At 37.0% G+C, this 27374-nt stretch overlaps 1 protein-coding gene across 3 annotated transcripts in view; it reads left to right on the top strand.

The window, feature by feature from the left end:
• FAM13B (family with sequence similarity 13 member B) overlaps nucleotides 1–27374 on the top strand; it is a 45648-nt gene that overhangs the window by 1011 nt on the left and 17263 nt on the right. For all 3 annotated transcript variants that reach the window (XM_030459471.1, XM_030459470.1, XM_030459472.1), the window contains exons 2-11: nucleotides 9899–10065; nucleotides 11038–11228; nucleotides 11683–11895; nucleotides 14189–14366; nucleotides 14958–15102; nucleotides 17242–17399; nucleotides 23826–23867; nucleotides 24411–24566; nucleotides 26474–26609; nucleotides 26841–26864. In XM_030459471.1, coding sequence (XP_030315331.1) covers nucleotides 11072–11228; nucleotides 11683–11895; nucleotides 14189–14366; nucleotides 14958–15102; nucleotides 17242–17399; nucleotides 23826–23867; nucleotides 24411–24566; nucleotides 26474–26609; nucleotides 26841–26864 — 1209 coding nt within the window. In that variant the 5' untranslated portion in view covers nucleotides 9899–10065; nucleotides 11038–11071. The remainder of the gene's footprint in view (nucleotides 1–9898; nucleotides 10066–11037; nucleotides 11229–11682; nucleotides 11896–14188; nucleotides 14367–14957; nucleotides 15103–17241; nucleotides 17400–23825; nucleotides 23868–24410; nucleotides 24567–26473; nucleotides 26610–26840; nucleotides 26865–27374) is intronic.

The following is a 27374-nucleotide window of genomic DNA, read 5'->3' on the forward strand; positions in this document are numbered from 1 at the left end:
TTAACGTGAGATGCACCAATGTTAGGGTACTTCTAGGCTTCAAAAAAAAAAAAAAAAAAAAGCCAAAAAACCCCCACCCCTGCAATCAAACGCTGCAGCTTGAACTTTTAATGCACAACTCATTTACGCTTAAGATCCTTGATCTGGCTGCATTTTTAAATTTGTACAAAATTTGTTCCTGCTCTCAGGCTTAAGGCGGGGAGTCCTGGTGGAGGAAGGTAAGGAATGAAGAAAGTAAATACCAGCTAATTACTCTTAAAAAAAAAACCCCAAAGCTTCATAAATCAAAACCTACACAGTTGTGGGTTTTTTTCAGCCATATATTCCTGACTGTCCTTAGGGATGGGATAGTTAGTATGAGATTCTGGAATAAAATCTTGAACTGGATTAGCATTTAGTTAGTTTGTTCTCCCAAAATACTCAGCTGCCTGTATCTTTTTACTGCTTATTACTAGTAAATTGCTTCACATGTTCTTTGTTGCATAGATTTGAAGGTGTTTAGAATCTTATCTGCTTTGTCTGTTTTTTTAATATTGTCTGGTACCATAGAAATCCTTCCCTTCTCTTGGTGACATTACAGTAAAGAATCAAATATCTCTTTTTTGAAAGCATCAAACTGGAAATTTACAGTACTCTTTTTAGAAAAACCAATCAAGTAAAATGTTTCGTGGTTCAAATCGAAGAAGTTCACTGGGAGGAACTCCTGTTAATTCCTGATGCTTGCAGTTTTTGAGTTTGGCAAGTATCTGCTCAGTCTTAGTTTGGGCTCGTGCTATATGTGCTGCTTGTAACATTGGAGGACTTTCTAACACCTCATTAAAAGACTTAGTTTAATATTTATGTGTGGCTCATAATATGAGAACTGTACAAGCAGTGAAGCTTTTCTTTGTAATGTACATAACAGCATGTTTGCAAAAGCAGGTGGGGCTGAAGGAATATTCCATGTATTTGGAACTGACATGAGTAAGTTTCATGAAACCCTCAGCTTTCTGTGTAAGAAGGCTCTTGGAGCTTTTTTGTCCTTTTCAAAAATACTCAGTCTTTTGATCTCTGGTCTAATGTTTATAGTTCAGCAGCAATGCCCTTTTCTAGGGCACATTAGAAAGTAAGTAAAACCTGCCAAGTCCCAGGTGATTTTTTTAGGTTGGGTTTTTTAGTTGTGGTGTGGTTTTTTGGAGTCTTTTTGGGGGGGGTTTTTTTGGTGGTGGTTTTGGTTTTTCCCTTCCCCACCCCTAAAAGAAAGTGCTGTAGCTCTTAAGGAGGAGGAAGTGATGTCGATGAGAGAATGCCTTCAAGTTGTCCTTAAATTATGTGCATAATGCTTCATTATTTTTTGCTGCCTTGTAAGCATACAAACCAAAAATCTAGCAACCAGTGAGTTGAGTGTGGATTAACATCTTGCTGAGTGGTTCAGTATTTGGAAAAAGGTTGAAAGATGGTAAAAGTTTTAACTTTTTTTCTTGTATTGCAGAACCAGTTATACATTCATTAATCATTCAGATGTGAGGACTGTTACTTAGGAACCAAAAAATAACACTTTATCCAGAACATCTGAAAAGGAGATACAGAAGTGAAGGACTAATTGAAACCTCTGAAGGGATCTGAAAGAGGCAAATTTTTCACATGCAGTTTTTAAAGCTCAGATGGATCAGTAATTCAGAGGCTGTATGTCTCATGTGAAAAATGTGTTCAGGCAGAGAGTGCAAGAGTTTCTCGTTGCTCTCTGGAAAGTTAGTAAAATTGGGCAATTCATTTTGGAGTCTCCCACTGTCTGTATTATTTTCTGTAAGTTATAAATTTTAACTGTAAAAACTTTGGGAATAATGACTGGCTGCCTCAAGGCTTTAGGAAATTCACATTTGGCTTAGTAGTTTTATACCAGCTTCATAGCCAGATGTTGAGACTTGTGGAAGTTCAGTCAATTCAGATGAATTGTCCATATTTTTACAGCCTTAAAATACAGTGCATTTGTTAAAAAACATAGTTTAGAAGGTGCTTTTGGTGCTGGAAACCTGTTATGTTTGCAACATATGGGTGGAGTCATTCAGTACAAGAAATGGGTAATACTTGGCAGCTGAATCTAGGACCATATTCTGATTTATACTGAAATGAAGAGTTCTATTGTGATAGTAACAATTCTGCTCTTCGAGCCTCTCACCTGCGAATGTGTGAAAATATCCTGTATATTTGTCTTAAATTAAGAAAAATGTGACAAACTTGAGCTTAAAATTAAGATACTGTGTTGTGTTTGTGTTCAGCTTGTAACAAAGACCGTGGTTGCAGAGGCTTTGTGATATTGTGATTTATTTTTTTTTTAATTATTTTTTATTTTTATTTTCTTCAGTATCTGAGCACTTGTAGGGACATTTGGGTGAGGCAGCTGCTCGACCAGAACAGAGTATCCGGTGGAGCCCTGATTTGATTGTCCAGGTTCCAGTTTTATTAGCTGCTCCACTCACATGTCTCTCCTCTGTGTCCCCTGCAGTGTATTCAGGATTAAAATTTGTGCTCAGCTGTGTAGGGTAATAATACTTGCACAAAATTGAAAAGATGAGAGCTGGAATCTTATGAATGTGCCTCTTTCTTCCTTTATAGTCTTTTTTTTTTAAATGTGTATGGTTGAAAGGGTTTTTTTCCCTTTTTTTTGCTGAACTTCACATTTCATTTAATCTTTTGTTGTCCTGCCACTCTTTTAATGAAATCAGGTTACCTAGTTTTAGTCGGCAATGTAATATCCAACCTTGTGGTTTCTGATCTCTTCAAATCTGATTGTGGTCAAGTTGCAACAAGAATTGATTTTGGAGGGGGCCTGATTAACAATCTTTTCTTTTTTTTTTTTTTTTTTCTTCTTCTCCTTCCCCCTGTAATTCACAGAGTCATTGCTATGGAATTGAACTCTTAATTGGAATATCTTACTCCTTCAGTGGGCATGCTAAGACTGCCCTTTATTTTCATGGCACATGGTCATCATTTATGATAGAGGCAGTGTTTCTGTAATGAATGGACATTACATTTTTTAATGTTTTGAGTTCCAGTGTGTTTTTCTGCTTACCTGTTTGAGAGGGAGAAAAACATGCTGATGATAAATGTATGTAATAGGATAACTTATGTATAATAAATTAAGCACATTATATATTTATAGTTTGGGGGTTTTTTTGTGTGTGTGTCTTTGAGGTAGCTTGACTTCTGCTTCGAAATCTGTCTTAAGAGCATTGACAACTGCTTTGGTTTTATAATGTGAACTTCTGAAGTTGCATAGTTTTACTGATAATTTCTTCCTGTTACTTTACTGTACTTGATAATCTCATTCCACTTCTGTTTTATCTGATGTAGTGGCAATTATACGTGTGTGGTTGGTGGAGTACAGCTTTCCTGTGAGGGGAGGCAAGTAGGATGAATATAATGGGCTGTTGCACCAGATACAAAAGGCTTTTTATTTATTAACTACTGTTTTTGAGAATGTGATGGGATCTGTGCAAGCAGGAAGTTTCTTTATAATTCTGCACATGTGCATTGGCAGCAGCAGCTGAGAGCAAATCTGGCAGTGTTCAGTGGTGGGTGTGAAGCAGCAAGCAAACATCTACTTTTTCTGGTATTGCTGATGGTTTCTAGTTCCTCTTGCTGCAACGTGGTTGTAGAAAGATCCTGAGTTGTAGCAGGCTGTTAAAAAGCCTTGGATTTTATCTAGTAAGTGAATATAAAATAGTATATTTGCATATCAGAACACTTGGAAATTGGCTAAAGTTTTGGTGATCTCTTGACTTGCACTTTTAAAATAGAAAATTTTATGGAATGTTGCTTGAAACAGTCACTGTACTTTAGGCTTTATTAATGTTTTTGCAGTACAGATGCTAAGTGCTCAGTTTGCTTCTTAAAATTTGAAGCTTTGTAGGTTTTTTTCCTAAATTTTGCACTTAGTCTAACTAAAGCATGGCCACTTTTCTGGACATTGGGTATGCCTCTTGTGGAGATCTGTGTTTGGTGATGGGCTTTTTCAGAGTGTAGCCTGGTTTTGTCAGCTGAAATTGTAGACTAAACTTTAATGACTGAAAACCAACTGCTACTAAATGCTGTTGTTTCTTGGCATGTGAATTTTAAAAATAAATTAAAAATTCTACCAGTTTTAGCAATAACTTTTTCAGAGGAGCCTTTATGAGGGTTTTTTGTTGCTTTCTTCCGTGGTAAGGACATAAAAAGCTTAACTCAAATTGTTCTAATTTATAAATTAGAAAGCTTGCCACTGCATTTCCTGGAAACAAAAATTACATTACTGTTGCATTCTGCTAAATTTGATGTTGTCTTTTTCTTGGGTTTTTATTTGCTTTCTCAGAATAACCACAGTTTTGTCAGTTGAATTTTTTCTGGAGCTATCTCAGGAGGGGTGAGATGGAGAATTTCAGCTGGAGCTGAGGTCTGGTGTCTGTGTGAGAGAGGGAGTACACATGTGAACACAGATCCATGCAAGTAGTGAGCTTATTAATTAAAGAGCTGGCATTACATGCTTCTGCTGACTCCCTTTGTGATAGTGTGCAAAACTGCAACAAGCTTGTTTCCTTTTGATTCCTATTTATTCAGAAATCAAACATCAACAAAGAGTTAATAACAGTACTAAGGAATCAAGGGAGCTGAAAATTTGCTTCTGCTTGAAAAGACTTATTCTAACATGGTTTCTGTCAACACTGCAAGTTAGATTCTATAGTTATGCCTTTATGGGGAATGTATTCTTAAGAAATTAAAATAACTGAGCCCAGTTGTCTGATTTGCCAATGCAGACATCTGACTAAAATGCCTTTCTATAATTGATTTCACTGACAGTCAAAAAGAGGACATCTTGCTTTAAAAATCTATTTTGAGGTAATCTTGCTGTTTTAAAATGTCTTTATTTACATAATTTGACCACTGAATTATACTACTAAGTACATAAAGGTAGCTTTAAAATTGATTATTCTTTCTACATGGAAGATATTCTATGTCTCTTTGTATTCAAAGCACTTGCACATCTCTTCATGCTTTTAACTGTAATCTTGATACAAGTATCATTTATCCTTTTCTGTGTCCTGAGGTTGTGGTAGTATTCTGCTTGTTTGCCTAAAGTTTGGGCTGGGCTTTTTTTTCAGGTTTTGGGTTGTTTGGCTTTGTTTTCTCCTCCAAGCTATGTCCCCTACCCCAACTTATAGAAAATCAGTCAAAATTGAAAAGATGGCCTTGTTATCTGAAGAAAAACTGAAAGTCAGGTGAGCAAAAGCTCTTCTGCCCAGGAGCACTTCATCCATTGGGCATATTGATAGTAATTCAAGTCTAAAAATGGCATAAAAATAATAAGTTAGTGTCAGTTGTTATCATCATGATGTTTGGAGCTAAGAGAAGAGTGCTGGTTGCCCTTTTTAAAAAAATGTAAGTTACATGGTGTGTAGTAGAGCAGTTGCCAAGTGGGGCTGTGTGTTCTACAGCAAGCTGGTACACAACCATTTCCCAGGCACGCTTTGCTCCTGCTCCCACCTGGCATCCAGCTCCAGATGATGTCATTACATGAGGAAAGTTCCTGTGATTCCGAGTTGGAATCTGTGTCATAAGTTTAGGCCATTGTTTTGAAAGTCTCTTGGAACTTTGAACATTTCAAACTTAGCTTTATTTGGATTTCTAAGTATAGTGTGTTTACTGTATGCATCCAGAAGGATATAAAAGATTTTGTCTAATTATAAGTCATATAATAGCATAATACATTACTTTTATCAAAAAATTTGAGACAACTCAATGTTTTTGTGGTATTTTGCTTGCAAGCAGACCTGCTTGTATTGCAGAAAAGAATCATAGAATCATAGAATTGGCTGGGTTGGAAGGGACCTCAGAGATCATCGAGTCCAACCCTTGAACCACCGTTGCGGTTGCTAGACCATGGCACTGAGTGCCACATCCAGTCTCTTTTGAAATATCTCCAGGGATGGAGAATCCACTACTTCCCTGGGCAGCCCATTCCAATGGCTGATCACCCTCTCCATAAAGAAATTCTTTCCAATCTCCAACCTAAACCTCCCATGGCACAACTTGAGACCCTGCCCTCTTGTCTTGTTGAAAGTCATCTGGGAAAAGAGACCAACCCCCCCCTGGCTCCAACCTCCTTTCAGGGAGTTGTAGAGAGTGATGAGGTCTCCCCTGAGCCTCCTCTTCTTTAGGCTGAACAGCCTCAGCTCCCTCAGCCTCTCCTCATAGGATCTGTGTTCGAGTCCCTTCACCAGCCCAGTTGCCTCCTTTGGACCTGCTCCAGGACCTCAATATCCTTCCTGAGCTGAGGGGCCCAGAACTGGACACAGGACTCAAGGTGTGGCCTCACCAGGGCTGAGCACAGGGGCAGAATCACTTCCTTGGACCTGCTGGCCACACTGTTCCTGAGCCAGCCCAGGATGCCATTGGCCTTCTTGGCCACCTGGGCACACTGCTGGCTCATGTTCAGCTTCCTGTCAATCCAAGAAGGATTGCTCCTCTTTGTACTGGAAGATGTGTATGTGTTGGGTAGGACCCTGTGTGCAGACATGTGGGGGGCTCACAGGGTAACACCACTGTGGACTGGACAAGACACTCTGACCTTGAGAAGTGTTTCTTGACAAGTGATTTTCTTGCCCTATAACACTTCTTTTTTCCATCTTAACATCTTACATTTAGTTTTTACTTATCATATGTTAAAAAAAAGTCAGTGGTGGTATCTGCTGATTCCACAAAATAATATATAAAAGCAGAGCAGACAGGCAGTCACTGTTAGCTTTGGTTTTGGCTACACAGAGGATATGAATTTCTTACAAGATAAAACAAGCAAATAAATTTTTTAAATAGTTGAGACTTGTGACAGAAATTCTACTTGCAGAATTAATGTTTTCGTTCTTGTGGCATGGTTTCAGTTTGTAGCCTTTTTTGTTTATTTTATTTTTACTTCATGTTGTTTCATTCTTTTGTTTTAAGGAAAGATGGTGGAACCCTGAGGATGTTAATTTAAAATGACATCCATATATTTGTAGTTCAGCCAGTAATGTAAAAGCTGAACTAAATTTAGGTCTAAACTTTTTCATGGTGTTTCTCAAATATTAAGTTAGCCATGTATTCTGTGTTTTCTTTAGTGGCATTTCGTATGTGGGTGTGAATTCTCTAGCTGCCAAGATAAGTCAATACTATTATGATGGCAAAATGAAACTCCTGGTACTGTTTTTCCATCAGACTCTGTCAAATACTTTCCTTGCTTAAAAAAAACACCCCACACCTCAAGTACCACCACCACTACCCCCCAACAGGTTTTGCTTTATAAATAAGATATGAGAGCACTGAAATGTACAATACAGAATGAAGCACAGTGGTGTACCCTTATTTAACATGCTTGGGCTCAAGATGCTGCATAGGACATATTATATTTTGGGTTTTTTTAAGTCTTTTGTAAAATTGTGGTATAACACATGATCATTATAAGGGATATTTTTGTCTGTTTAGTTTTCTGTAGTTAGGTGTTATAGAGCACTATGGTAGCTTTGTAAGTGCTTGAAGTAACAAGGGGTGGTAAATTGAGAAAGATGAAACAAGAATATTTTATCATAAAACAGAATGTTTTGTTTTTAATCAGTTTTGCAATCTATCTGCTTCACAAGAGAAATTGGGAGGGGTCAAAAGGGTCAGGATAATATGAGCAAAAGTAGAAAATGTTGACTGAATGGATCAGCTCCTGTTCTTTGAGATGTTTGATCGTGGCTGAAATAAATAAAAAAAACCTAAATAAATAAAAAACCCACAGTATTTATTAGCATTTCTAAAATACTCTAGAATAAGTGTGAAGTTTATGTATCTTGTCCAAGTTTTCACATGTATCTCCATGGAAGTTGTGTATGTCCTGTGTTAGTAGATGGGAAGTGGGAAAGCTGTTGGTCACTGTAAAAAGTGGAGATATAATATTTAATTATTAACAGGTTTTGAGTGTAACCTTAGTTTTACAGTGTTGGAAATAACATGAAATAAAATTCAGAGGGGTTCAGATAACTTTTAGAAGTTTCTGTCTTTTTCTGGACTTGGTAAATGTTATATTCATATCAAAACCCATGAAGGTAACACCAAAGCCTGTACTGAAAGGCAAGAGGCTTCATTGCTCTGAAAAGGAAGTGATGTGTATAAGGATACATTGAATTGTGTGTAGATAAGAACATGTGTATCAGAGAGGGTGAAAAATTGGCTTTCATGAATTCTTCCTGGTGATAAGTCACATACAATTTTGTTTAAAGTATAAGCTTGGGTTGTAAATCCGGTTTTGCTCTAACAATGAAACAACAAGACTGTTTCAGCTTCATTGCTACACTGCCAAGCTAGTTAAATACAAGTTAGTATCTTTTTAAAATTTATTTATTTTTGTCTCCTATATGGAATTTATGTTCAGATGTTCAGGTAGCCTGTTTGTCTTCAGCACCTGGTAACAATGGCTTTGCTTTCATGTTGTCAAACTAAGTGCAAATTTATCTTTGCTAAGAAAGCTGGACCTCAGGATTGTTCATTTGGTGCTGAACTATAAAGAAGTGGTTGCTTCTAATTTGTTTTTTTATTAGGTGATGTTTGTTTTGAAGGTTTGTTTGTTTATTTTAGCCTGGCAGCCTGAAGCTTTGTGGCAGATCCAGCAAACATCTTTGCTTTTTTTTTTTTCCCCAGCTTCCCTTAGCCCTGCAGCTGGCTAACATGAGTTTGGTTCATTGTGGATAGATTACCTTTTGTAGAACTTGAAAACAGACTGCATCCATTGTAATGTTTGAAAAATTGCATGATATATTGGGACTGACTGAAATCTACTTGCACGATGAGAATATTTTGACTGTCCCTTAATATACCAAAATACTACTAATAAAAAAATGGCTGGGTAGTGACTTTTTAAGTTATAGGAGTGTCATGAATTGCAACTGCTTCACTGAAATCTGGCAGCATCTTTTAGTAACTAAGATTACACAATGACAGATTATACTGTAACTGGTTAAAAAAAAAATCTCAGACCAGGATCCACTTTTAAGGTCCACATTAACAGATTTACAACCTGTTTGTAATACAAAACAATATGCAGAGACAGATGACTGGAACAAGAAAGAGTATTGGTCAGTATTGCTTATGTTGATAGGCAAAGATTTAAACACCTGTGAACCTGAAATATTTTTTTCCTCTAGGCCTCAGAGCAGGAAAATTTTGAGGAGGGTGAAGCAGTCTTGTGTAGAGCTTATGGCTCCCTTAACACAAGTGCAGTTTGGGGAGGTTTGGGAGCAGGAAAATGTTCCTTATGCAGGCTGTTGGAGGGACTTGATTCTTGGTGTCACAGGCTAATGAAGGGACTGGCACTTGGTGCTCAAGTGGGAGCATGAGGTTGTCAGAACTTGGAAAGGAGGATGAAGTTGTTTTGTTCTGATGTGCAGTAGAAGAAAGGGGGCACAGAGGGCCTTTTCTGAAGTGTTTCAGCTGAATTCTTGTGTTGATTTCAAATTATGAAACACAAAGTTTGTCCACTTGTGTTCACTACTTTAACTTGGGTGGTTCTAGGGACTCTGATTTGGGAGGAGTTGCTTCTTATAACCAGCTCAGATGATCACTTGAACTCTGAACTGGCAGCTTGGACATGTAATCGACTTTTCTAGAAACCCACTGAAAATTGATTGACTTTATGTTTCTTAGGTAGGACTTTGCTGGTTTTTGCTGTGCCATTTAAAGTTAGTGTGCCTGAGATCCTTCTAAATATTTTTATAATCATTAAATGTTTTAGTATGGTAGGAACTATGAAACACTTCTGTGTAACCTTGCTTTAACAATGAAAATTCCTTAAATGTGATGTTTAAACTTGTGATTGACTTTAAACCTGTTGAAAACTATATGGTCTAACAAAATTTTTCCTTATTTTCAGATTAACTGCTGAAGTACTGATCGAGTTCTGCTATTCTTCAATGAGGAACTACAGGCTGATCTTTTGCCATAATCTTAAACAACCATAAATGACAAAAGAATGCTTGGTCAGTGAGGGCAGCTGGCGCATAAAACGTTTTTCAAACTCGGCTGTTTAAGTACTCTGAGGTAAGTTTCTTAAACTAACTTACTCATACTCAGCAAAAAAACCCCTAAAAAACAAAAAACACCAAGGGAGTTACAGTATTTCTAATCTATTAGAATTTTCTCTAATCCATTTGGATAACAGAGTATTAATTTTGACTGCAGTGCTTTGACTAACTATTCATCTTCTATGTGCCATCCTCTGTGGAAGTGCCTGCTTGCATTTAAGCAAATATGTTTTCTTTTTCTAATTTATTTTGAAAAGACAGTTTTTTCTTTGCTAGAAGAAATATTGTGGTTTTGACAGGATAACAGTTTAATGAGTCACTTACACTGCCTTTGGTGTAATACCTTTGTTATCTGTCTAGATCCTGTGTCAAGCAAAGACTTGCAAGTAAAGCTTGAGCTTCTGCATGATCGGAAGTATTGTATCCCTGAGCAACTAGAAACTAGTTTTGTTTTTGTTTAATTTGATGCAGGTGTTGAAAGCTTTACTGTGTAGACCAGAAAATAAGAAATACATTGGAACTTGATTGCAGTGCAGTCATGTATCACAAAATACTTGATCATTTAACGTAACTGAAATGTATGGGTTTGGCTTTATATGATCTGCTAATTTCATTTGTTCTGGAGAAGTTTTTGTGCTGGAATTCCAAAGCCTGACTGATACATTCTGTCAGAAAATGTAGTGAAGAATTTAGCTCTCCCAAAGTCCTTTTGAACTTAAGCAACAGTGTAACTAGAATTTTCGGAATTGCTTTGCTGCTGTGTATATTCTTGTTGGTCCTTTATTTAGAATTGAAGAGAACATCTCAGTAATAGTAATTTATCTGATTAGCTGCATTTGCAGTTATTACAGAACTCTTAAATTGGTGAACTGATTAGAGAGACCAGAGAGTATTTGATTAGGTACTTAAAACATGTTATATCACAGATTGATACTGTCTATGGTGTATACTGGTGTGATTTTTGGTTTTATTTCCTCTTATTTGACAGAAAAGACAGCTTTGATTTTTGGCTGGAAAAAGATATGAGGAAGAGCTCCTCTCCTTCCTTGAGTAACTGCAACTCTGTTCTTGCTAACAAAATATTTGGAATTCCACTTGATGAGCTGCAGCAAGAAGGGCAACCAGACAATGAGGTTCCATTCATAGTCCGCCATGTTGTGGACTATATTGAGGAACATGGTATGTATTGTCTTGCTGTAACTTCAAATAATATATTTAGCTGTTATTCTTACTTAATAGGTTGTGGGTTTTTAATAGTATTTGGGTTTTTTTAAGTTACTTTAATTGAATGTGATTTGGGCTCATTTTTTTCTTGATGCCCATTTCTTTACTCATGTTTTTCACTTATTTCTAGCTATCAAAAATAGCTGTAGGATACTGTTTAGTAGGATACTGTCTGTTTAGTAGAATACTTCATAGGAAGTAGTGTGTTTTAGGTGCTGCTGACATTTACTCTATTATTTAATGTTAGCTGGCATAAGAATGTTTTTTGGGGAACTTACAAAACTGTTGTCTTCCATTGAAAGTCTTTAATTCAGCACATGAAGTTAACATATCTGATTATCAGTATTTTCTGATGCATTTATCCATGCTAGGTCTAAAAGTTTATTTTTGCAACCTCTTTCTTACCAAGGAGGTCTGGAACAAGAAGGACTTTTTCAAGTCAATGGGAATGCTGAGACAGTGGAGTGGCTTCGGCAGCGATACGATAACGGAGAAGATGTGGACCTGGTTAAAGAAGCAGATGTACCCTCAGCTATTAGCCTTCTTAGATTTTTTCTTCAAGAACTTCCAGAGCCAGTTATCCCTGGCAGTTTGCACATACATTTGATGCAACTTTCTCAAGGTAATAATTATTTTTTGGTGCTGCGTTTTGATTTTCTTATTTTAAGAGGTAAAACTAGCATTATGTTGAGATTTATATTGGCACTAAGTTTCCTGGGTTTGCAATATTATTTATCAGAACTGGATATGGGATTTAGGTACACTCACTTGGTGTACCAATGCAGTTCCCTTTTATGACTTTTAAAATATGATGTGAAAATTGGATGTTTTCCATCTTTGAGAAGATGGTTGTGGAAAGCTTTACATATGGGTTGTCTTGGGAAAAAGAGCTGTTCTTTAGCAGTCCACACTTCGTTCCCTTTTGTAAAATTGACTTGAACTAGCAGTTTATTGTCTTTCTTTTACTCTTTAAAAATCTAGTAAAGTGATTTCACAAAGTCTTAAGGGTACCTCTATCAAGGAAATAAAACCACAAACTCTTCATGCTAGAATTAGAGTGTTGGTTTCCTCTACTCAGGTTTTGGCTTTTGATATTTTGACTGTCTGATAGACAGATCTCTGTTAGTGACAAGAATAACAACATCAACTCTTGAGCAGACCTTCAGTGTCCTTAGGTTAAGCTTAGTTCTCCAAACAAGTTGTTTATACAGCAAGATGTGGCAGATAATACAACTTCTGGGGCTCATTCTGTGCAGGCCTGCTGATGGTTCCTCAAAGGGAAGTGATTTTAGTAATTGAAGTGTGAGTTTGACCTCAGTGTGCTAGGCCATATGTCCCTGTATATTCATGGTTTACTGTCAGAGAACTTCAGCTGCAGATAAGAAGGTTCTTACTTGAGGTCTCTGGCTGTTGTTTAGAACCTAAATTTTAAGACAGATTGTTTTGTTTTTTTTTTTTTTTTCAAGGTCTGCTTTGTGAAAGCATTTTTCTAGCTTGTCTTGCTGTTGTGTTCACATTTCTGGAGGAAAAACTAAATTTTCACCTTATTGTGTTACTGTGTTGAGAGAGCTACTTTTCTGTGCCTGGTCACCTGTATTCAGCTACTGTAGGTGTAGACTTTGTACAAGTGAAGCCCTGCACTGTCTATGTTTGTTGTTGTTGTTGCTATGCATAATTACAACAGGGAATTTACTTGCTTCTTTCACTGGATATTAAAAACTGGATGTCTCAGCTCTTCCATCTAGGGAGGCAGAGTGACTGCTCATAATTTTCAAACATCCTTTTTCCATTTTAACTGGTGTGAGGAGGGTTTTGAAATATCTGGAAAAGAAGGGGAGGTTTATTGATGTTAATTTTTCTCCTGTTTTGTTTTCCTAACGTTTCCTTTATAGGGAATCTCTGTTAGGTGCAAACAACTGTAAACTCTTTGAACTGTGCTGCCTATAGGGTTGATTATGTAACAAATGAGATTTGTGGGGAGATACTTTGATAAAGGATCTAGTTAGCTGTAGTGTGAGAATGAGTAAGTTCTGTGGTGACACTTTTTCATGTATGAAACTGAATCAGCAAGCTTCAGGTTAAATGTGTGTTAGGATGATTGCACTGAGATTGCTTGTATTCATGAGTTCAGTATTACAAAAGGAAGCAGAGTGGTGAGAATGGGATGTTTTATATGAAAAAGTGACAAAGTGGGTAACTCATCTGAGCTGGGGAGAATTTCACTTGCTTTTATGTTAGCTTGCCATCTCTAGAGCTGTTGCTGTCTGTAGAGCTCTTCTGCAAAGCAATTGTTTTATAACAGTGGTAAGATAAAAGAATATGGAGGAGCTGGCCCTATGTAATCAGAGACCTGCAAGCTGAAAATTACTGATAGGAATTGCAGAAGAGAATATGGTAGAAACCATTGATTGAGGTTATCAATTTCTGCTTCATAGAAGAAATAAAATCTGCAGTTCAATTTATCATTAAGAAAGTAATCTTATGGTACTGTGCTATGGAATGAAGACTGGGGAAGGTTTTTTTATGTTCTTCTGCCTCTTGATCACTCCTCCAAACCTCTGAAATAATTGAAAAAGAGTAATGGAACAGAGAAAAACTGAGAGGATGAGATGGTAGGACAGAAATATTGTTATGAAGAGCTACCACTATAAATGCTCTTCGTATATGTGTGTTGCACACTGCAGGTTTTGGGGTGGGGTTGTTTTTTGCCTTTTTCGATGGAGAAATTTGGTACAAGAATCTTGGACCAAATAAATTCAAGTCAAATTCTGACATTTTTAGGCTGTGGTCTGACTAAACTTATTATACTTCAGAAGAAAGTAATCCTTGTCAGAGTCAAAAAGTTGATAAATATCAAATGTGAAAAAGCAAGTGGTTTATTTATGTGATTAAAATATTTTTATTACATTTTTCAGATTATAATAACGAAGATGAATTTGGAAGAAAGTTGAGGTTCCTCTTGCAGCAGCTTCCACCTGTTAATTACAGTTTGTTAAAGTTTCTGTGTAAATTTTTAGCTAATGTAGCATCACATCATGAAGAAATTTGGTCAGCAAGTTCTTTAGCTGCAGTCTTTGGCCCGGATGTTTTTCAGTAAGTTATTTATAATAGTTCATACAGTGTTTTAATGTGAATTTGACAGTGTATGTCTGTAGTCTGAAATCTTTCCTAGTCCATGAGCAGCAACAGCAAGTACACAATGTATTTTGGGCAGTATCTTTATTTCTCTTGTCCCTCACCTTGATTTTGTCTTAGAGTTTTGCTTAGGTCTAGACAACTGCTTGTATATGAGCTATGGCACTAGAAACCACTTGATGTTGCAGTGCTGTACATATGCTGAGGTTCAGATTTGTTAGAGATAGTGTGTGAGATTACTGCATAAAGTGAGAGAGCTTTTAAATTATAAACACACCTGGGTTTCCTTTCTGTGGGAAAGTACTTCAATTTCAAATAGGCCTCATGAAATGTTAATTGACTAAATAGTTGTTACTTCATCACTTTAAAATGTAAACTGGTGTAAAGTGTTATAATGCAGTGTATGCTGAAATTTCTGTGTTCAGAATGCATTAGGGATAATTGTGGGAAGTGTAGTCCTTAGTCATAGAAGTCATTCACAGGAGTTCTTTGTGGAAAGATTTTATTTTTTTTTAGATTTTTGAACTAAAACTGTGTTGAAATCTTCAGCATTTACACAGATGTGGAGGATCTGAAAGAACAAGAAATAGTTAGCAGAATAATGGCTGGACTTCTAGAGAACTACTATGAATTCTTTGAAAATGAAGAGGAAGATTTTTCATCTACTAATGATTTAAGCTCAATAACTGAGCAGGTAAGAACACTCCAAGTGGCAGCATATTATCACCGGTATTTGTTATGCACATTTATATTTATGAAAGATGTTGAAATACAGTTTTCTTTAGTATTTTTGGGTTTTTTGTTCAAACTGACAAAATCAATGCATTTTTCTTAATGTAGACATGCTTGTGAAATTGTTGCCTTGTAGTAAGTACAGCTGTGCTATGTGGGAACCTAAGTAAGAACTGAAAAAACAGCCCAACACAGCTGCTGTTACATTATATAAATAGTGTATCTTTTAAATTGTCTTTTTAGGAATGGCAGTGAAAGCAGAACCACACAGTTACTTAGGTTAGATGTTAGGAATAATTTCTTTACTATGGGTGAGTGAGTCACTGGAAGAGCTTGTCCAAAGTTATTCTGTCCCTTTCCTGGAAGTGTTCAAGGCCAAGTTGGATGGGGCATGGAGCAACCTGTCTAGTGAGAGGTGAACCTGCTCATGGCAGGAATGTTGAAACTAAATGATCTTTAATGTTCCTTCCAACCTAAACTATTCTGGGATTCTGTGATTGCTAGATTCACCTATCCCTGTAATAGTATCTATTATGACTCTTCTGTCTTTCCTCACAAGAACTTGTTGAAGGGAAATACCTTGCCACACTGGGATGAGTAGAGATGGAGAGTTGCTAAGGAAATGAAAATGTTACAACCTTTTTTTTTTTGGGCAACTATTTTTAATACTAACTAGTTGTGGTATATAAGTGGTAATGCAAAGGAATACCTTTGTATAAAAGCCAGGTTCATTTCCTCAGAAGTAAGGAAAGCTACAGCCTGAGTTTTCTTATGTTTAGCTGTCTTAAGAAATGCTATATTTTCTTTAAAGTGGAAAAAAGAGTAAATAACCAGCAATTGCTAAGGGAGGTAACAAGGAATGTATAACTTTTAAAGGCTAGCTGTCCCAGCTCTAGCAAGACAGGTCAGGCAAGTCCTGGGGCAGGTGGTTGCTTCCTCTTCCCTGCAGTAAGCACCTTATCTGTTGTGCTGGTCTGCTAAGTGTGGGCAGCAAGATCTGGATTGAGCAGCTTCTCTGCTGGCTCTTCTAGCAACGTGCTGCAGCTTTTAGCACCTCCTTGCTTGCAGTCTGGCTGGTGCTGAGAACTGATACAGCCCTGCTGTATGCTGGAGGTTGTTAAGTGAAGCTGGGCTGTAGCTTCTGCAACCAGAGGCTGAGGACTGTCATCTGAGGTTGGGAAGTGTTGTTAGTTGATGTGTGCTCTCATGCTTTGAGACTGACTTGCCTCTGGGACACTAGCCATTTTATCAAAAGGGTTTCCCAAGCATAACAGTCTATGTGGTTTGTGGTTTTGATGTTATTTTTGTTTTTTCCCTAAGTTCAAGGCCTGATGGGACATTTCTTTAATTTCATGGTGTCTCCACCAGATGTCAACAGTGCACTTCTCTTGGGTCTTGCTCCCTCCCAGTTGGGTGCATTTGGAGTGCCTAAGGGCTTCTCTGGGTGCAGCCCTGCTGGCATCTGGCTGTGTGTGTGTGTGGGCTTGTCCTTGGTTCACTGGCCCATTCCCTTGCAATTAGAGGGGAAAATTGGGGATAAAAACATTCTTACCCCGCATATAGTGCTATATAACACATCATATACCTTTTAAAAATAAACACCTCCTCTCTGCCTTCTGTGTAATTTTAAACTTCCAAATGTTCAGTTTTTCTCAGATCAGTGGTTTTGCTTTATACTTATGTGGCAGGTATTGTTTTCTTGAGACAGCTGCTACCACTATATTTTTTGGGTCTGCAAGCTGGGGAGATCAGTAATCAATCACAGAGGGGCTTTGCAAATCAAAGCAAGCACTTCTTGCCTTGGTTCTGTGCCTTGTGATGTCTGTGTGGCCAGGATTTTGATACTTCTGGATTCTGCTTGTGTTCCTTTATTGCATCCAAAGTGCTGCTTTTTTGTTTTTTGTTTTTTTAAATCCAAAGGGGCTATGTTGCTTTTTAATGCTGTGGAATATATTGTCTTCCAAAGAAGAGTAATGTGTTTTTTTTAAAAATAAAAAACGTGAGAGTATTTTGGTTTTATGCCTCTCATGCTCTTTTAATTCCTTGCACCTATTTTAAAGAACTTTTCAAGTCATTAATTGTGAATAAATCTTTTTATTAGATAAATGATCTCTTGGAAGAGGAGGAAGATGTAAAGCTTGAGCAGTCTGAAGAACTTCCAGAAGATGGAACAGAGAAACCTGCTGAAAGGCCAGCTGTGGTGCATCTAGATATGACAGGGAGTCTCTCAGATCCCAGGAATGTTACAGCATCAACAAGGTAACTTGTTTCTGCCCTGGGGTTTGGATTTAAAGTTTGGAGTATAGTCTGTTCTGTCTGAAAGAAAGAAGCTGTCAGACTTTTTATGCAAGTAGTGGCATCTACAAACAAGCTTTACAAGTCTGTGCAGCTCTTGTTAAATATAAAATAAAATAACTGTTCCCAAATTCACAAGAGAAATGCCTGTAGAACTCAGACTGGATTAACTATAGTGATTTGTGGAGAGAAAGGGGATAAGGGCATTTCCAGTGTAACTGTAAAGTGTTATTTAAACAGTAAATTTTGCAGCAGAAATAGGAAAAGTGTCTGACTATTGGTAGATGCAAACCCATTCTGTGCCATCTTTTCACCACTCCCTTTCATGGGGAAGTCCTAGGACTCCTTTGTGTCACATGCTCATGAGCATCTACTTGTCCTTGCATGACCCTAATTTGTTTCTAAACCCATGAAAATTTGTTTGCTATGTTATTCTTTAAATGCTCAGTTTGGTCTGGTGTTAAATGAGGACAGTACTTTCTCAGCTGAGTACTTAAGAATATATTTTATAAACAATTGTTACGAAGACTGTTGGTGTGATTACTTTCTGAAAATATGCTACAGAGAGAAAGCACCACTGAGGGGAACTGTGTATGCCCAAAAGTGCAGTGGGGAGAGTAAGTAGGGTAATAATGACCATTAATGATTTTTAGGTTGAAATTTAGATATTCTAAAAATGCCTCTAGGAGGAGGAAGAAATGTGGAGCACTTCAAAGGTGGCATTTTGTAAGGTTATATGTGAGACTTTGTAGAATGGATTCCTTGCAAAATAAACTTGATTGGAGGGTCCAGAAAGTCCCCTTGATTTGACTTGAAGAGAAGGCTCTGGTACCCTGTGGCTGTGCAGATTGACTTAATACATGTGTAAAACACCTGAAGATCCTTCTTTAGTTAAACTCTGCCAACTAAGTTTATCTCAGAAGCTGATGTGTCTTCGTTATATCAATGTAGGAGTGGTATGACTGACACCTTACCTGCATTGGTGCGATTTAATTTGTTAACAGCTTTTTAGAAAAACTTACTAGAAAAATGCCTAGAATGCCAACATCTGTCATGGTCTGAAGAGGTGTAATGGCTGCTGAAGCTTGAGGGATGTTGTTGATCTGCTTAAGAGCTGGACTCGGTTTGGATGGGCTTTGCTGGCAGAGAGCTGTGAACAAATTTAGAAGTTGCAAATTGTAATATTGAAGTGGGAGTCAGCTTCTAATAAAGAGTAATCCTCATAAAAGATCTGCATTAACTTAAAATGGTGTTTCCATTTCAGAGTTTACTGTCATTTGCTTGTAGTACACAGGTTTGTTTTACTTGCTTGTAAGTACACAAGTTATAACTGTAAGGCTGCTTTACTTGTGTTACAGTTGACATAGCTCTGCAGCATGTGTGAGGTATGGGCATTGCATGTAAGAACTTGTAGGCAGAGGTAAGGAAGAATCTTTAAGCATGACTAAAAGCAGAGAAATGCAGGGGAAATCACAAGTGACTGCTTAAGACTGAGTGGTGTCAAGAACGTGGCTTTTGAGTTGAAATCTGTTCAGCTGCTTGGTTGCCCACTTCTTTCTTCCTTCTATTTCATTGTGAGAATTTGTAAAATATAGACTAATTAGAGAAACATAATTCTGTTCTGTATTGGTTTTAATTTATATTATTTTAATAGTTAATTAGCCTTGTCAGTAATAGAGCTGTTTAATTTTAGTTTTGTGCTAAATTTAAAAAGTTGCTGCAACTGGAACTTCTACAACACTGTTGCTTCTTCAAGTTTTAAAGCAATTTAAATATTCACAGGTATTTAGTTCCTTGTGGAATGTGTAATCGCAGCAGTAGTGACAAACTCAACATGTTTCAGAGTTTAAATTTGATAGCCTGAAGAGAAAAACATTTTTACTCAATGTTTAGGGTTAATTAAAAATTAATAGGCTTTAATTACAGTTGGCATTTTACGTAATTTGTGGGGATGGATAAGGAAGCCTGTAAATCCTGTAGAAGAAGAAAGGGAATTTGGACTGTAAAACCAGCACAACTGCAGGGAATATTTGGAAAAAATTATTACAAAGAGTTAGAAAGTATTCTTTATTAAACTTTTAAACACTATAAATACTAGAAATATTTTTCCAAATGTAAAGGCTTTCATAGTATGCATTTAATAGTCTTTTAATGCAAGTTTATTGAGATGTTTGGCTTTAGACAGGGCCTGCAGCAGCTTATAAAGGAAAGATGAGAAGTACATTTTGAAGTACATCTTAAACATGATTCTTGCAGTTCCTTAACCTGGGGTTTTGTTGCCTCCTTGCTGTCTGATTTTAGGATCAAAATATTTGTATATTTTGAATTCTTTGTGAAGAGAAGGAAAAGAATGTTGAGGTTGAATGTTCTGCACATTAAAGACTATTTATTATTTTGTTGATTACCTTTTTCTTTGCTGCTTCTGGTTGTTCTTTTTGAAACATATGATGCACTGCATGGTATTAATTTGACTTGGAGTTAAGGAGAGATCTGGTGAGAATGCAGATAATCATTAATGCAGTTTGATTTAGTAACTGCTTGAAAATAGTAGCTAAAATAAGCTGTTGAGTGATCTTTAAGCCTGTTAGTGAATCAGGGAGCATTTGTTGAATACAAGTTGACATGGTCTGTGTAAAGGAAACATCACATTCTCCATCATCAGAAACCTTTCCATCAGGGCTCTTAAGGTTTTGTGTCCTGACTTTCTGAGAAAGCTTCACTGACTCAGCATTGCAGCTGACTTTTAAGATATGCTGTTGAAATAATCACTTTGGAATCCTTCTCTGTCATTATTCCAAATTTTTCATCACTGTGCTTTGGCAAGCAGTTCTTGCTTCACTTTTTCCAATTCACCTTACATATTGTCTGTTAAAAGCCTATTAAAAAAAAAACAACTCTTGATACGTTCTTTGGGCTTTTCAAAATTATATGTGTGAAAAATATGAGCTTTGACAAGTATTAAGTCCTGTAAACAGTTCAGTTTGTCTATGTTAATGTCAAGGGCAAGCACCTTGCTGCTTGTTTGATATTATTGTTAACCCTTGGCTCTGATTAGTTGGGAGAGAGACAGTAATGTTCAAGCAAGACAAAATGCATTTCTGGTAAGGCTGATCAAGTGCAACAACTGCCTGAATTGCTAGGAAATATATTACTGTTTTAGTGCTCCCTTTGACATCCAGATACTTGTCCCTACATCTGTCCTAGAAAATCTGTGATCAACATGTTAGGAGAGCTTTCAAGTGTTGATTGGGCAGCTTATTGTCAGGAGTGACCTCATGTTGCAGTCTATTTCTATTTAGACTGCAGGGTTTAGTGCAGCACTCCAGAAGTACTGTCTGACAAGCAGCCTTTGAATTCCAGCAAGCACTATGCATAACCAGCAGCCTGCAGCACGCTTTGTTATTTTTCCAATGAAGCATTTTTACATGAAGTGCTCATTTGGGATAGCAAAAATAATCAGAATGGCCTACAAAGTTTTGCTGCACAGGTAATTATATGAAAGGAAAATATTGCTTTGATAGGATTGTAAATAAGACTCTCTAACTTGAAAATTGTGTGAGATGAAATGTGTTTGGGGGATATGGTGAAATGTCAGAAGTGATTTTGTTTAATATGAATCTGTGTACAGTCAGTAAATTATGAAGAAAAACTTAGAAATGTTTTATTGCTCCTTCATGTATTTTTCTAATTTAAGTTATGTTTTTACTCAGACTTTTTATGAGTATAGGGAGACAGTGCTAAGGGGTTTCTCAGGAGTGAGTGAGCATTATGGAAGATGTTTACCTTTCTGTGTTCTTGCTGTGTCATGCTGCGTGAAGGCTCTGGGCAGGAGGATAAATTACAGCTTTTAGAAAGTCTCCTTGAGCTCTGGTACATTGGTTTGGAAGTTGTAAAGTGTTTTCAGCTAAGAGCTATTTGGCACATTTCTTCCAATAAGTACTTTGTTGCTAAAGTGATTAGTCCAAGACATAAGGTATTCTTTACATGGTAAGAGGATTCTTCAGGCTTTGCAATACTGCTGATTTATACACAGTTTTTGCTGAGTAACCCCAAAGCATCTAAAGGTGTTTAATATAAAGCACTGGTGAACGATACTATGGGAGCTGAAGGTTACTCAGTAGGATGGAAAATTTTGTTTTGGATCTGTCTGAAATCTTTTGGATTCTTTGGAGATAAATTTGATTCTCTCCACTCTTGACACAGTTCTTCATGGTCTCAAGGGGTAGAATAAAAAGATTCGAGGTCATCACACTTTTTTATAGATAGTGTTTGTACTTGTGCCCTTGACTGATTTTTGCTTTTACAGTTGAGTGTTGCAGTGTTCTGTGCTTCAATTGCCCTTCCCCCCTGTTTGTCCTAGGAGTGACTGTGTTTTAAGAGTAAATTAATTTTAATGTATACAGTTATGAATTAGTATTTTATAGTGTAAGCAGACTTATTATAATGCACCTTTTGTAGAGCTGACTGAAAATCAGAGATCAGATACTTAAAGCTACATTTTTGTGTTTTGAAATCTTGCTGGGTTTTTTGCTTAGATTCTTGTACATCTGTTTTATCCACAAAGCTGCACTTATTTGCAGCTTCTTGTCTCCATTTGTTTTATTTCAAGTATTGTCAAAACAAAATGTGTTTATCAGAAAACTTGCTTGAACTTCTGTGCACAAAAATATCAATGGAATGTAAATATTTCAAGGTGAGAACTTTTTCTTACCATTTCTTTGTTTGAAATAAAAAACTGAAATGCTGGTGTATTAACACACAGCTGTTTGATTCAGCAGCTTAGAATTTAGTGGCTACAAGATCTGGCTTCTACAACCAGGTGTTTTGGTTTTCCAAAGCTGTGTAGCAATGCCTGTTTTGAAGTAGTGGTTTAGAGCCATCTGTTAGTCAAACCATTTGGAGTAGGTCTACTTTGTTTTTTCACATAGGCAGACAAGTCCACAAATCATTTTATGATCTTGATTCAAAATAAAAATAAAGAAATTAAATTTCTGTGGGCACGTACCTGTTCAGTTGTTACATGGTGGCATTTAAATACACTGCACTTTGCTGTTGCCCAGTACCAGCTGTCCAAAGCAAAAGGGCATAGTTATTTTAAATAAATACTGTAACCACTTTCCTTATCAGCTAGTGTTTAATGGAAGTCCTTTATTGCTTGTGTTTTATCTGCTTAGAGGAAGAAAATAAAAAGTCTGCTTGAGGTGGTCCAATTATCTTATCTCTCTGGTGGTGTAACTACTAATAAACTTGAGCAGGTCTAACCAAGATATTCCTTGCTGCATTATAACTACTCTTGTGTAAGCAGAGAGACTGTCAGGAAATACTGGTTTTGGCCAGAGGTCTGGCAGAGGTGGTACCTGTTTGGTTCTCCAGTGGAGTAGCAAGGCCACTTGTATTTTGGGGCTAGATACATGAATTCATAAAAATAGTATTTAAATCAACTTGGGCTTTCAGCAGCATTGTTGCATGTTAAAGAGTAGACCAAAATGTTTTTGAGCTTTCTGAGCTTAGTTATATCTAATAGGAATAAAAGTTCTTCCTCCCTCCTAGTTGAAATGAGGTTAATATAATTATTTCCTGAATAAGATATAAGTTGCAGCTCACTGCTGCTTACAATAGTTTTCTTCATTTATTTCATTCTAGGCATATGTACTTTGTCTAAAAATGAAGTATTCCATTTACAGTTACAGAATTTTGGTAATAATGCAAAACAGAGAGGACACACAAGTTAATTTACTTAAATGTGGCTCTTTTAGTTACACTGATTCCCACCCTTCTACCTCCCAGGGTGGAAGTGGCTTGTGCTAGGAGATTTCCAACTGCTTTGCAAATAGTTAGCTCAGGTCTCAAAACCTCTGAGGGTACCTGCCTTGCACTTGAGAAGTAGCTGTTCATGGAGAATGTTGTGGATCTGTTGAACACTGCAGGGTAATATCACACAGCAGTCTGACAGGCAGGGAAGAACCTCTCTGAATTGCAGCTGGGGAAGAAAGCAGTGTAATTTGGAATTTGCCTTAGGCAGCAAGGGTAAAATCTGCATTCTTAAGCACGGTGTCAGGAAGTCTTTGGAGACAAGTGGTAAGTATTTCCCATGGGAAAGGCTGTACATCTGAGCACCTTGGGCTTCCTTATCTACTGAGTAGTGCTCCTGAGAGATGGAAATCTGTAACTTTCTGGCTTATGATGGGATCCTATAAGATTTCTTCATCTATCTAGCAAGGGGCCTGCAAATGGACTTTTGCTGTAATTTTTTTTGCTGTAAATTTATTCTACTTTTACTATTTATATGCAGCTTTAAAGTCTTTTCTAAGTGGCTTTCCCTTGACTTCAAGAGTTATTTGGTGTGATTAAGTTTTTGCATTACAGTAACTTATTTCTTCTCTGTTGCAGTGCTCATATCTCTCCCATAAGTATCTTGCCAGCTTCTGCAGAGTAAGTATAATGAAAATATTTGAATTGTGCTGGTACTAGAACATGTGTAGAAACTGTCTTCTTTCAGGAAGCAGAAATGCAGGAGATTTATTGATTACAGTTACAAGCAAACATATTCTAGTGTGAAGTTTGTCACTTATGGCATTTAACAGTAATGCAGGAAAAACCTGATGTGTGTCAGTGTTGTTGACTGCAGGAGCATGAGAACACAGTATGATAGTATCTCAATTCCAGAACACTTTGTGTTTGACTTTAAAATTATGATGTGGAGGAAAAGTAAACCCAGAGCTCCAGAGTTAAAAATGGGATAATATATTTTAAGATATTTACAGGAAAAAATTTATAAGTCTAATTTCTTATTTTGTATGTGCTGCCTAAGAAACACTCAACAGTGTCTGTTTTGTCTTCGGGTATCTCCTGTGTCTTCCATCAAGTAGGCTTAGGGTCTCTGTCATGTGTAAGTTTTGTTATCCCAGTCTTTCTGCATGGTTGATCAATGCAAAAGAAGAGTTCTTATTGTGCATTTTCTGTCTTTGTTTTTAGTATTTTAGAAAGAACAATAAGAGCAGCTGTGGAACAGCACCTTTTTGACCTGCAGAGCAGCTTAGATAATGATCTGAAACATATACAGCAACACAGACTGGGCTGTAACAATGAAGAAAAAACTCCCAGTGGGGATGAGGAAGGATCTAACAACCAGTAAGATTTTGTTGTATCTGTAATGAATTCCATAAGATCTCATATCTTAACTCTTCCAAAGCAAACTAATCCCAATCCCTCACCTCAACCCAGAGCAAAAGTTGTGATTTCTGTTACTAATTTTAACTTATCACATATTTTAAACCAAATTGGCTTCTTCAGTTGTCAGCAATCAACAGCTCCTGGATGAAATATTTTAAATCTACCTTACAGCTGAAAATGTTGTGAAGTATAACTCCATCACTGCTGAATTCTGTGCAAGTAGCACAAGAACTTAAACTTAGCCCAGCGCTTTCATTGTTATCTCATTGATGTTAGTTACAACACAGTTTTACCATATGAAGGATATTGTAGGTGCTGTTTCATTTTCTTTACCCTATCTTTCCTTATCAGTATAGCTATTTTAATGCTCTGTCTGCCAGTATCAACAAAACAGCTAAAAATGGATAAAATGAGCACTGTGGGTCTATTTACACAGTTTCAGCTTCATTGGATCAATGGTTTCTTTTACTATAAATCTTGCTGTGTTATGAGTCCAGTGATGGGAGCATTGAGAAGCTCATGAGTAACACCCAGACTCCAAAAATGTGTGGTTAAATAGAACTTGAGTACCTGAATTCCTTTGTTCTTCAGTCTGTAACACATGAAGTATTCAGAGACTTGAATGCTGTTTTCTAAATTTTTTAATCTTTACTATTTTAAGGAGTTTTATCTGTGACAAGAGATTGCACAGAAGTTAGCAGCTCATCACAGAAGTAGCAATCATTGCTGGTAATGATAAATTAAAACTGAGTTTTAATGTTAGAGACTGAAGTAATTTCTAAGTGGGTAGTCACCTGAAAGAGCTCTTGTAGCTGAGTTCCTTCACTCACAGCGTCAGTGCTGTAAAAGCTGTCTGACTTCACAGAAGCAGAGGCTGGAAGTACTGTCACTGTAGGTTTGAAACTGATATACTCTGGCACAGTGACTATTTCAGATGTTTCTCATCATCATTCCACTGTGGATTAACCATAAGAGAGGATACATGATAGTGTTCTTGAAAGAGGTTATCTGGGTCTTTTAAAATAGTGACTCCAACAGACTGTGCATGAGGCAGATATTAATTGAATAACTAAAAATTGCAGTGATCCAGGATGAATTTCTTACAACTAACTTAAAATAGTTGTTGGAGTTAAGAGAGTTAAAATGTTAAATTCTGATCCATCCTCTTTAGTATTTGTGTATCTGATAGAAGGAGGAGTATCTTGAAAAATAGTTTGGAATTCTTTGTGAGTGAAGAGGAGGAAAGCAAGAAAGTCAAAAGCTTGTAATGAATTACAGAATTATGTGGTAACAGGGATGCTGGTATCTAAAGAATATATGGACATAAACATGGTATAAGCTTTAATCTGGCTGTACTCTTGCAAGCCTTGAGTTGCATTCTAAGAAGATTAAATGATAGAAATAATGGGATTTTTGTCATTGGAGGAGGCAGATTAGTGGTAGTAGCTCCAAACTAACTGGCTTCTATATTGAGAGTCATGTAGCCACTTCACTGAGTCGTGGTACTTCCAGTGGCTTTTATTCTGGCTTTTGGCACTTCTGTTCTTTAGGTCATCATAGTAAGTGGGGGATGTATGTCTGGTCATTAATGAAAGAATCCAGTAAATGCATCTTAATATATCAATCACATACTGTTGTGGAAAACCTCAGAATTCTATATAAACTACATAAACAATTAAATTTGTCTACTGGTGGTTGAAATTGTAGATATTACCAGTATCTTTGGTCAGAATAATTTTCTTGAAAAAAGCCTGGTGTTTGATACTCTTTAAGGAAAAAAAGTGTAGGGTTTTGTTTGTTTTGTTTTGTTTTCTTCTTGTAATGGTAGAACTGGGTTGCTGATATCTTTCTGTTCATCTTTGTAGGAATGATGTTATTGAAGATAATGACACTGGTAACAGTGAGAACACAGGAGGCTGCTCTGAAGTATTGGTTTGCACTGATTTAGACAGTGAACTTATAAAACATGATACTGTAACTGAGGAAGAAGAAAGCGTTCAGGTGAGAGGAAGAGCCTCCTGCCTATGATAATCATGAATTGCTGTGATGATACCAACGTGGTTTAGAGATCCAAGTTTTCCAAATAGCTCTGATGCAGCCTTACACGTTGTTGTTGCTCTGTGCAGTTAATTCTCTGCTGTGCAGTTTGTAGAGATGCACAGAAAAAAATCTGTGTAGTTGGGTACAACTTGTTTGGGCTCTGACTAATGTTTTTCTGTTGATCTTTCACAGGTACCAGCCCTTCCTTCTGCTCAGGTAAGTCAGTGTGTCAGCAAGCAGAGCACCACTTAGAATAGCATCTGTGTTAGTAAAATGCTTCCTGTGGAGCAGATTTGAATCTGTGATTGTAGCATAGCCCACAACAGCCCTCCTGTGTGAAAGGAGTTTGAGAAGGGCATTTAGGGTTGTAGGAGAGGAAATATGTGCATGTGAGCTCTCCTCTGGGTCTGAAATGGAAACAGGAGCAGCTGTTTCCTCAACTACAATAAGTGTGGCTATGCAAAACTTGCACAGCTCATCTCCGGGGTGGAAATTATCTCTCAGAGCATGACAAATGCACTGTAATTAAAAATTGTTTCCTCGAGTTGCAATTTGTTAGTTGAGGACTGAAATAATATAAACAGGATAATGGAGTTTTGTCTGATAAGGGTACTACTGTCAGCAGTGTAATACCAGTCATTGTTTGAACTCTCCAGGTACCTTTATTTTATACACAGGTGTTTAGGAGAACCTTAAGTCTGAAACCAGATGTAATCTCTAATTCTA

The sequence above is a fragment of the Calypte anna genome, chromosome 13 (assembly GCF_003957555.1).
Source record: "Calypte anna isolate BGI_N300 chromosome 13, bCalAnn1_v1.p, whole genome shotgun sequence".
In the NCBI taxonomy this organism is placed as follows: Eukaryota; Metazoa; Chordata; class Aves; order Apodiformes; family Trochilidae; genus Calypte; species Calypte anna.